This window comes from Callospermophilus lateralis, chromosome 7, assembly GCF_048772815.1.
Source record: "Callospermophilus lateralis isolate mCalLat2 chromosome 7, mCalLat2.hap1, whole genome shotgun sequence".
NCBI lineage: Eukaryota > Metazoa > Chordata > Mammalia > Rodentia > Sciuridae > Callospermophilus > Callospermophilus lateralis.
The window spans coordinates 124360887-124372368 of record NC_135311.1 but is presented as its reverse complement, the minus strand read 5'-3'; the positions used below and the strand labels follow the sequence as shown (position 1 = coordinate 124372368).

The following is an 11482-nucleotide window of genomic DNA, read 5'->3' as shown; positions in this document are numbered from 1 at the left end:
AATGAACCACCATGAAGATGTGCCCTGTCCGTCCTGTGCTCTTGGTGTATCCCCTGCTCAAGTCTAAACTGACCACCTGTAGTTTGCAAAAATACCGCATTTGGGGTCAGAATATGTCTTCCCCTCCCCGCGCCCCGCCCTCGTTTGGGTTTGCAATTATGTAAACGTAAAGGATCACGGTTATTGCCTGGACTCCAGGCTCTAGTTTTCCCGCCATTCTCTCCTTCTGGAGTCTCCAGGCTCCTGAATGTAAAACCAGTCAATTAGAAGCCAGCCAAGCGAAAGGCATCGGTCTTCCCGGCCCTCGCAGCTCCACTGAGCTGGTCCGGGAAACCCCAAGGGCTGGCAACAGGACCAGATTCGGGAGCGCCATTTGGGATGCGGAAGGGCGGGCTTGGGGGCTCGGGCAATACACCAACTTCGCTCCTCCCCGGACGGGGCGGGATTGGGAAGTCCCGCCCAGCAGGCCCGGCCCGGGGCTGCCCTAAGGGCTGCTCCCGCCTCCTTCCTGCGACCGCGACCCTGGGATTGAGTGTGGGTCCCAGGGGCAAGGGGAGGGAGCCGGCAGAGGCAGGCGGGTCATGCCCTGGTCGTCCCGCGCAGTTCTCCTTCGGGATCTGATCTTGGGCGTTTTGGGCACCGCCGCCTTCCTGCTGGACTTGGGCGCGGACCTGTGGGCCGCCGGCCAGTATGCGCTCAGCGGCCGCTACCTATGGGCCGCGCTGGTGCTGGCGCTGCTAGTCCTCGCATCGGTGGCGCTGCAGCTCTTTAGCTGGGTCTGGCTGCGCGCCGACCCCGTCGGTCTGCACGAGTCGCAGCCTCCCGGCCGCTGCTTGGCGCTGCTGCACTTCCTGCAGCTGGGCTACCTGTACAGGTGAGCGCCGCGCTCTCGGAAAGGGGAGGGAGATCGATACCTCCTGCACCTGGGCTACTAGTAGTAGAGGCGAGACTCCTGACACCCTGAAGGGTGTGGGAGGAGAGGATGGACGCCAGAAGAGGAACCAGATCTCAGCAGCTGAGCCTCCAGACCCTTAAGGAAAGAGAATCCAGGTCTAGAGTCCCCAGAGCTCATCTAGCCCTACCCTTCAGGTTCCGGTGAAGGAAAGCGGTTTTCAGGGAAGAGGGAAAGAGGGCTTCGCAGTCAGATTTTCTGGAGTCCGTGTCTGGCTATGCCACCTGTGACTTCCTTTCTGTGTTTCTCTGAACCTCAGTGTTCTCCTCTATGGAAAGAGGCAGTTGCGGAGAGAGAGGTCTGGCAGGCAGGTCAGTTGTGAGGAGTCAATGGAAGGAGTAAGAAGGTACCTCAGGCTGTGCTGGCACTGTTCAGCGCTGCTGTTCCTTTTAGTCCTGGGCAGGGCCTTGGGCAGGTCACTGACCTCTCAAGATCTGTCTACTCATTGCTGCAATGCCTACTTCTCTTTTGTGAGAATTAAATGAAATGACACCTGTAAATTGTCCTGGCACAGTGTAAGCATCCAACAAATGTCAGCTAGCTTCATGATTGTGTAGGCCACCCTGTGAGTTTCAGCAGCCCCGAACTCCCAGAGCATGCTCATTTCCTCTCCCCTTTTCTTTCCCAGTTGTGTGCTTCTCCCTCAACACTGGCTTCCCATCCCCAGATGGAGCAAGAAGGCAGAGGTGCGCTGGGCTCCCTAATGAACTCCTGTAATCCCAGTGATTTGGGAGGCTGAGGCAGAAATATCAAACATTTGAGGCCAGCCTCAGAAACTAAGCGAGCCCCAAAGCAACTTAGTGAGACCCTGTCTTAAAGCAAAAAATAAAAAATAAAAGGACTAGGGATGTGGCTCAGTGGTAAAGTGCCTCTGGTTCAATCCCCAGTACCATTAAAACAACAACAACAACAAAGAGATCATGCAGTTTGACTTACTAACACCCCTGGAGCCAGCCAGGGCTGGGCACAGGCTGGGTCTCTGAAAATATGTGCAGACTATGCTCCTTTTTAGAATTAGCAGGGGCCTGTAGAGACAGCGAAACTGAAATCAAAGGGTCAAAGCCATGCCATGAAGTCAGGACATCATTGTGTGGTCTGGGTTAGGATCGCTGGAGGCGAAATCTGCTTTGAAGTCCATTTTTACAAATTCTATTAAGATCTTGCCTTGACAAAGCTGCATGGAGTCTCCAGAAGTAGAGAGAGGGGCTTTGATGTTGCCATTTTTCCCGAGGGACTGCAGGAGACACCAGTAAAACCCAGACGGGTATGGAGGGGCACAGTATTACTGTCTGGGAGGCCTCATTGGGCCTGCGTTCATGAGTGCTTCATGCATCTTGCCTTCTCCTGTTTCTGCTGACTTTTGACTTTAAAATAGGGTCTCTGTTCCTGCTCGTGACAAGGCTGAAGTGGGGGCTTCTGTTGAGGCATTAGCGAACCAAAGGCAGAAGCTCCTGTGAGGGAGAGCCCCAACAGAGCCCTGCCTGCCTGTCGCTCAGTGTGTATCAGGTCTATAGAGGCAAGTAACAGCTGGCATCTGATGAATGAATTTGCATGGAGGGAATGGACTCTCCCCCTAAAGCCAAGTGAGATCAGTTCTGGGTGCAGAACTACTGTCCCCTCAGGCCAGTTAATCCCTGAGGCCTGTGTGGACAACCTTAATTCTGTCCTAGTCTCTATCCTCACCCATCTGGGCCAGCCCTGCACCCCCCATTCATCCCTGGGCTGTTTCAGAAATCTCTCTTTTTTTGGGGGGTGGGGTTACTAGGGATTGAACCCGGGGTATTTTTTCATTGAGCTGTATCCCCAGTCCTTTTATTTTTTATTTTGAGACAGGGTGTTGCTAAGTTGCTTAGGGCATTGCAGAATTGCTGAGGCTGGCCTTGAACTTAGAATCCTCTTATCTCAACCTCCTGGGTCACTGGGATTACAGGTGTGTCCCACTGTGCCTGGCTCCAGCATCCTCTTAAAATGGGATTTCTGCTCCACTGTAACGCTTCCCACCCTTCCTCCTCGCCCCAGCCAGTGTTTTCTAGGGCACAATCTGATCCTATGTTGCCCATGCTCAGAAGCTCTCCATAGTTCCTTGCCCATAGGATCCCAGGAGATTCTTAGGCATAGTAAAAGTGAGAACTACTGCCTTGGACAACTTTATAGCATGCCTTTCAAATTCAAACAGTTTTGGGTCCCTTTCTGATTCCCTCACTGCTAGCTGCTGCTGCTGCTTTTTTTGTTGTTGTTGTTGTGATGCTGGGGATTGAACCCAGGGCCTTGTGCATGCAAGGCCAGCACTCTACCAACTGAGCTATATCCCCAGCCCCCTTACTAGCTTTTTGATGCCATTTCCCCAGATGTAAAATGGAGCTCTTGTAAGGAGTAAACAGGACAAGGTTTGTGATGCTCTTGGGGCAGTGCCTAAACAGCAGGACTAAAAGTGGTGTTTATCCCAATTTATAGATGAGGTTCAGAGAAGTTAGGTAGCTTGCCCAAGTCCCTCTACCATGTGAGTGGACAAGTTAGGATCGGAGACTGTCTGCATCTGCCAGATGAGTAAGAGGCTGAGGAATTCACTGGACGCTGACCTGGCCCTGTGGGCATCTGTGTGTGCTCCTAGATGCCTGCAGGGGCTGCAGCAGGGGCTTTTGGTGTGGCAGCAGGAGGAGCCTTCCGAGTTTGACCTGGCCTATGCCGACTTCCTGTCCTTGGACATCAGCATGCTGCGGCTCTTTGAGACCTTCCTGGAAACGACACCACAACTCACACTGGGGCTGGCCATCGTGCTACAGAGTGGCCGCGCTGAGTACTACCAGTGTGAGTACCAGGCCAGCAGCTGGCCCTCCTTTTATGGATTAGCAGAATTTCCCTTCAAGGTCAGCAATATATTTGCTTTTCTAGAATGACTGTTGAGAAAGTAGGAGACCAAACTTTAGGCAGTGGATCTGGGTTCAAATCTAAAGTTAATCTTTAGCTGCATGAGTATGGAAGATTGCATAACTTCTCTGAGTATCAGTTTGGCCTCAACTGAAAAATGGATATAATGTATGATCTTGCCAGGTGCAGTGCACATGCATATAATCCCAGCTGCTTAGGAAGCCGGGGCAGGAGGACTGCAAGCAAGGCCCTGCCTCAAAATGAAAAATAAAAATGGCTAGGGATGTAATTCAGTGTTAAAGTACCCTTGGGTTTAATCTGCAGTACCAAAAAAAAAAAAAAAAAAAAAAATCCTACCTCATAGAACTGATGAAAGGATTAAATGGGGTGCTACATATAATGCTCAGTGGCACATAATAAATCTTAATTATAATTTTTTATTACTTTGATGATAGTAGATAAAGCATGTAGGGTACCTGATATATAATAAGCAACTTGTTATTCAATAAACAATTTATTGAGTACTTTCATACAGTCAAGTTTTTATTGAGCATCTCTTTTGTACCTGTCAGTGTGCTGGGGACACAGCAGTGAGTAAGACACCCGGAGCCTCTGCCCAGCCAGGATGAGTGACTATAAACACAAGTAGTTACAATAAATGTGCTGAGTGACTGGAAAACAGAGGCAGGTGGCGGAGGCTGGCAGAGCCTCAACAACCACTGGGAAAGTTTGTGTAGTAAGGAGCCTTGGGAGGCTTTCTCGGAAAAGGGAAGTAACTTGTCCAAAGTCAAGGGTGGCCACGCTAGACTCCAACTCACAGCTCATTTAGAGTTCAGTGCCTCTGCTTTGCCTTTGCCACCCCTATACATCCCGAAGCCCCCTGCTAAAAATGCCACAGCCTCCCAAAGAAGGAGTCCCCACCCTACCATCACTTTTAGTGTGACACAGGAGTCCATCTTCACTTAATACCAGAGGAAAGAGGTATAAAAGGTGAAGTGACAGCCTGGGTCAGTCAGCATTCATTGGGTGCATTTTTTTTTTTCCTGTTTTAAGGTGCTAAAATATCTAGGACCAGAGCCAAGTGGAGACAGACTATACCATATGTTGGGTGGAGGAGACTGATGTCTCAACTTTTTATTTAGCAAACATTATCCCAGGTGAGCAAAATCTGCCTGCCTGCCTGCCTTTTGCAGTACTGGGGATCAAACCCAGGACCTCGCACCTGCTAGGCAAGCACTTTACCACTGAGCTACATCCCCATCCTTTTTTATTTAATTTTGAGACAAGGTCTTACTAAGTTGCCCAAGTTGGCTTCAAACTTTTAATCCTCCTGTCCCAACCTCTCTAGTAGCTGGGATTATAGGTGTGCACCACTGTGTCCAGCCAGAATCTGTTCTCTACCCTCCAGGAACTTAGAAATAAGGAAGTAGGTAATAATTAGTGTGATCAGACTCCATGCAGAAGTGGGTGGGGTATTATAGAGATACCCGACACAAGGAGTGTGTGGGCTGGGTGACCCCAGTGGATATTCAAGCTGGGGCTTGTAGGGTGAGGAGGAGTGGGTCAAGGGAAGTGAGGCATGTGCTTCTGGCTTTACTAATAAACCAGACAAGCTTGTCAAAAGTCACAGGCTGTGGCATGCTGGACAAACTAGAAAAACTTTAGCCCTGCTCAAACCTAGAAGGTGGGTAGTTGGAGACAAGGATGGCCACAGATCTGATGGGTATATGATAGGTTCCCAATAAACATTTGAGTGAATTAGGTGAATGGGAAAGGGGAGGAAGCATTCTAGAGACATTTCAGAACTGCTTCCATCTTTCCTTGGAGGTCCTAGTGCTTCTAGTCCAGGTTGGGCAACAAGGATGTGGGATAAATATCTTATTGTTGGCTTCTGGATCTTGGGAAAGCAATAGCAAGGTCAGGCTGTCCATGGAAGGGAGCAGAGGGGAATGAGGAGAACTTCTGCCATGCCACAGGGACATCTCTTCTAGTCTGAGGACAGCTACAGGCAAAGACCATGGAATCTCCTGCCCCCCTCTCTGACGTGGAGAAATCAGCCCCTTTCTGATGACTGATTTTCAGACCCAAGAAAAGCTTAAGCTCTTCTGAGAAAGGAAGGGTTATGGGGCCTTAGAAGATGTTCAGGGTGCAGCCAAGGCCCAAGGGTGCCAAGTTTCATACCCTCTCATTCTTGAAAGATGTCCCAGGATAGCACCTAAAGTAGAGCCTCCTGGTGAGGTCAGGCTACACAACTGAATCCCTGCCCTCTGGTTGTGTGAACTCACCGAATGTTCTGGCACTGCAGTTTTCCCGTCTACAAGTGGGGGCATTCTAATACCCAACTCAGGGCTGCTAGCAGAACCCCCAGGGTACCTGTGTGCCTGGGGATGCTAGGCAGGCTGCTCACAGAGCTCACCTGTTTCCTCTTATTCTTTATAGGGCTTAGCATCTGCACATCCTTCTTGGGCATCTCATGGGCACTGCTGGACTACCACCAGGCCTTGCGCACCTGCCTTCCCTCCAAGCCCCTCCTGAGCCTGGGCTCCTCTGTCATCTACTTCCTGTGGAACCTGCTACTACTGGGGCCCCGAGTCCTGGCGGTGGCCCTGTTCTCAGCCCTCTTCCCCCACTATGTGGCCCTGCACTTTCTGGGCCTGTGGCTGGTGCTGCTGCTCTGGATCTGGCTTCAGGGCACAGACTTTATGCCAGGCCCTGCCTCTGAGTGGCTGTACCGGGCGACAGTGGCCACCATCCTCTATTTCTCCTGGTTCAATGTGTCTGAGGGCCATACCCGAGGCCGGGCCACCATTCACTTGGCATTCCTCCTAAGTGACAGTTTTTTGCTGGCGGTCACTTGGGTGACTCATAGCACCTGGCTGCCTGTTGGGATCCCATTGCACATGTGGCTTCTCTTGGGCGGTGTCTGCTTACTTTTAGGTCTGGCTCTGCGCCTTGTCTACTACCGCTGGCTCCACCCTAGCTGCCGCTGGGAGCCTGACCGGGTGGATGGGGCCCGAAGTCTCTCTCCTTTGCCACACAGTCAGCTGCCTCAGAACAGGCGCATGATTCACTTGGCTCGGAACTTTTTCCCCAAGGCTAAGGATCAGGCTGCTTTGTCAGGGAAGGGAGAGGTGAATGGGGTCCTTTGAGGCAGGGTCAGACCAGCCTAGGGAGTTCACAGTGTAATAAAATGAGAAGGCCTGGGCCCTGGAGGGCCAAGGGTGCCAATTATTATGTAGGAGACACTTTTCTCCTTTTCCCCAACCAGTATAGCTGGTGTCCCAGAGCTTCCCATGGCTGGTATTTTCACCTTTCAGGTAATTGGTGGAAGTGCCATGCCACCCTTGTTTTCCTCATCTTGCCTAGAAGGCCCCAGGACACCTATGGGCTGGCTCTCTGGAATTTTTCCCTGTACTACCCCATTTGTTCAGTTCATTCAACAAATGTTTACTGAGAGCACTTTATGTGCTGGGAACATTTTTCCAACTGTGGAACCAGCTGCTGCTCTATAGTTTCATCCTCTCCCTGCTCTAGCCAATCCTAAGTAGGATCTCAAAGGCTGGTGGACCAACTCTGCACGGCCCCTGCCAGCACCTCCAGGGTCTTAGCACAGCTGTTTCAGCCTTGGCTCCTCCAGGGGCTGCTTTTTGCCCAAGTGCCTTGTGGGCCTGTGGTCTGGACCATGCACAGCCCATTGAGTATTTTTATTCTTTAGCCAGTGTACCTCCTACCTCAAAGTTGATGTGAGAGGAAGAGAATGTGTATATATACATGTTGCTGCCAGTGAGGACACGTGTTATTTTTGTTTAACAGTATTAATGTTATTATTAAAAACTTGTGCAATCCTCTGGTCTGTGTCGTTAAAGTCTACTACCTCTCCTGGAAAAAATGGATCAGGGATGTGGAATCACTTAAAATTGGAACACTCCAAATTTCAGGAGCTGGTGAGCCTGGGTGGGCTGGCCCACACATTCAGCAGGAAATCGAAACCTGGATCTGGGTGGACTTGGTGCTTTCTCTTACCACGGCTCTGCTGCTGGGCCTAGCGGGAGCAGCTACAAGCATCTTTAGGATTAGGAAGTATGAGAGGCCAGGTGCAGAAGGTTCTTTGTTGGGAGCTCTTTGAGGTTATATGGTAAGATCACTTAAGGGACATGGATGTGAGCAGTGGTCCCAGGAAGGTGGTCTTTTGTTGCTTGGAGGAGTCTGTGAAGACGGTTTTGTTACCACTGTGATGGCATCTGGAATAGTTTAGTTCTGTTATTCATTTATTATAGTAGAGAGACACAATAAACAGGATTACTTATTAAGATAGTGTTAAGTGCTAAAAGAAAAATAGAGCAGGGCGGGGAACGTGTTTATATGTTGGCAGTGGGAGTTAGCAACTTTAGAAAGAATGGCCAAGAAAGGCCTCCCTGAGGAACTGGTAATCCCTAAAGGTGAGGGAGAGAAGCTTTAGTAGTGACTGTAGCCTGTTGCTTATAAATGTGATAAGGAGCAGGACCTGGAGTCACTATTAAGATAAGGAAGATTGCAAACACTATTCCTGAGGACTGCTGTTCCGCTGGATGAAGGAGGACTTGTAGTGGTGTTGGTCTGAAGCTGAGGATTACCCAGAGCTGAAGGCTGGCACCAGGAAGAGGCTCCTGGAAGATGTTTTACATAGAATGTTATAGGAAGAAAGAATTTTGCAAATCCTACAGTCTTTGAGACTTCTGAATTTCACAGACCAGTCAAAAGGCTAACATGAGAATGGGCATGGTGGTGTACATCTGTAATTGCAGTGACTAGGGAGACTGAGGCAGGAGAATTGAAAGTTTGAGACCAGCCTGGGCAACATGGCAACACTAGGTCTCAAAAATAAAGGGCTGGCCAGGTGCAGTGTGCACACCTACAGTCCTAGTGGCTCGGGAGGCTGAGACAGGAGGATTCTGAGTTCAGAGCCAGCCTCAGCAACTTGGTGAGGCCCTAAGCAATTTAGTGAGACCCTGTCTCTAAGTAACCTGCAAAAGGGGGCTGGGGATGTGGTTAAGTGCCCCTGAGTTCAATCCTGGGTATCATAAATAAATAAATAATAAAGGGCTGGTCATATTATAGTGAAGTAACCACATCAATGGTGATAGCAGCTTAATTTACAATAGGTAAGCTATGAAACCAACCTAGGTGTCCTACAACAGATGAATGGATAAAGAAAATGTGGTACATATACACAATGGAATATTATTCACCCATAAAGAATGAAATTATGGCATTTGCCTGTAAATGGATGGAACTGAAGACTATCATGATAAGTGAAATAAGCCAATCCCCCAAAACCAAAGGCTGAATGTTCTGATATGAGGATGCTGACTCACAGTAGGGTTGAGGGGGATGGGAGAGAGGAGGAGTGGAGGTTCACTTGATTGGACAGCATCCAATGGGGGGAAAGGGAGAGGGGATAGGAATGGGAAAGATGGTAGAATGAATTGGACATATTTTCCTATGTTCATATATAAACACATGACCAGTGTAACTCCACATCATGTACAACCACAAGAATGGGAAGTTATATTCCATGATATGTTAAAATACATTTTACTGTTGGGCTGGGTTGTAGCTCAGTGGTAGAGTGCTTGCCTAGCACATGTGAGGCACTGGGTTCGATCCTCAGCACCACATTAAAAAAAATAAAATAAAGGTATTGTGTCCCTCTACAACTAAAAAAATATATATAAAAAATACATCCTACTGTAATGTATAACTAAAAAGAACAAATAAAAAATAAAAAATATATAGGGCTAGAGATGTAGCTCAGTGGTAGAGTGCTTGCTTAGCATGCACAAGGCCCTGGGTTCAATCCTTAGCAATGTGCATGTGCACGCGCGCGCGCACACACACACACACACACAAAGAAGTAGGTAGTATGCTATGATACTATGGTTACCAATTTAACATCAGCAAAAAAGGTCATTAAAAACACTGATCTTACATCTTCATCATCACATAAAGGATATAATCATCTTTTAATTGAATATATTAAGTCACTGTCATTTTCCTTCATTCATTCAGGGTCAAGACCTAGAGAAGGTAGAGGTTTGGCCAAGATTTAGTGCCAACACTTGCCTTGGAATAGGCCTTAGAGATTTCACCAAAATAGTAAAATACTACTTTACTTTTCTGCCACACTACTGTTATATGCAAAGACAAGGCTCAGGGGAGTAGCCATATTTCCCAATAGAAGACCTAGTGTTTTAGGCAACTCCTCATCCCGCCTCAAAGTCCAAAAAGATGTGCTTCTAACTATTTTGGGATAAGCTCTCATTTATACTGCTTAGATGAAACTGTCAAATGATGGTAAATTCAATGTATTATAGCATACTACCTAAAAAACTATGGAATTTGGTAGTTGATTCATTTTTGTGAGAGAGGGTATTTTTTTTTTTTTTTTTTTTTGTGGTGCTGGACATATAACTCAGAATGTGGTGCAGACTAGACAAGGGCTCTATCACAGCTACACCCCAGCCCCATTTTTATATATTTTTAAAGTTTACAGCCTCAAGAATTTTAAGCCTGGAGTGGTGGCTCACTGTAATTCCAATAGCACAGGAGGAGCAGGTTCAAGGCCAGCCTCAGTGATTCAGCAAGGCTCTAAGCAACTTACTGATACCTTGTCTCAAAATAAAAGGGCTGGGGATGTGGCTCAGTGATTAAGTGCTGCTAGATTCACTCCCCAGTCCAGGAGTGGGGCAGGGAAGAATTTTAAAAAGATGAGTGTGACATTACTTGCAAATAGATACTTAAGATTGCCATCAAGGATTTTTCATATGTAGAGAAACTTGTTTTTGAAGATTAAAAAAACCTCCTGAATTGCTGTTTTTTACCTGCCATTAAACACTTGTAAGAGAAATGTGCATGCTTTATTAATTATATTAGGGTGAGATGGAGATGTTCATTTACTCTATGGGCTTAGAAATCGACCAGCACTCTAATGTACACTTACAACTGAAAAGGGATGTAAGCAACTATCAGGTTTTCTTCAACCATTCAGTTGAAAATCGGCATTTAAATATGAAAATATTTAATAAATAGAATAAAGGCAGCTTCCTATTTTCTGGGCAAATTGATTTTGGGGAAAAACACAATTTATAGTCTGACATGTATGGTACTTGGAAATAGAACCTAATTCTAATTTCCTTCACTGAATAAAAGGCAAAAAGCCTTTTTGAATCTGAAGAAATGAAATAAAAAGTAGCTGATGTGACATGAAATCAGGCCAAATCACAGGAGGTTGATATCAGTTTGTCAGTTTTATTGCTTTTGTTAAGCTCAACACAGCAAGTATTGATTTTTCTCATTAATAATTAAAGTTCAGCACATTTGACAGCAAATGAAATTTCTTATCATTCCAGTTCTAAACCTTAAAAAGCAATGCCATTTAGAAACATTTCAGAAATAAATGCTCCCTTGCAAACTACTTAAAAATATTTATTTTAATTTCCCCATGTATGCTTATTTATACCAAGTGGTTAGTCTTACTTTCTTGGTGAAATTAGTGACCCACTTATTGAAAAGGTGACATCTTTCTAATGACCTCTTCAGAATACTTATGAAGTCCTGATGAGGAGCCGCATGGCTGACCAACTGAGCCGATCCTATTTAGAAAAGACACAGGAGAAAACTGTA

General features: G+C 47.2%; 1 protein-coding gene across 1 annotated transcript; it reads left to right on the top strand.

Moving 5' to 3' along the window:
• Positions 1 to 530: 530 nt before the first annotated feature.
• Positions 531 to 7533, top strand: Xkr8 (XK related 8). Its single transcript, XM_076863126.2, has 3 exons — positions 531 to 874; positions 3564 to 3760; positions 6260 to 7533. The coding sequence occupies exons 1-3, from the start codon at positions 582 to 584 to the stop codon at positions 6967 to 6969; spliced, it is 1200 nt and encodes a 399-aa protein (XP_076719241.1). The 5' UTR covers positions 531 to 581; the 3' UTR covers positions 6970 to 7533.
• Positions 7534 to 11482: the final 3949 nt, after the last annotated feature.

Excerpts from the sequence above, each read along its gene's own strand:
- Xkr8 (XM_076863126.2), top strand. The coding sequence starts at position 582 with ATGCCCTGGTCGTCCCGCGCAGTTCTCCTTCGGGATCTGATCTTGGGC. Across the intron at positions 875-3,563 it reads CAGCTGGGCTACCTGTACAG|ATGCCTGCAGGGGCTGCAGC; the intron begins GTGAGCGCCGCG and ends GTGTGCTCCTAG. Across the intron at positions 3,761-6,259 it reads CCGCGCTGAGTACTACCAGT|GGCTTAGCATCTGCACATCC; the intron begins GTGAGTACCAGG and ends TATTCTTTATAG.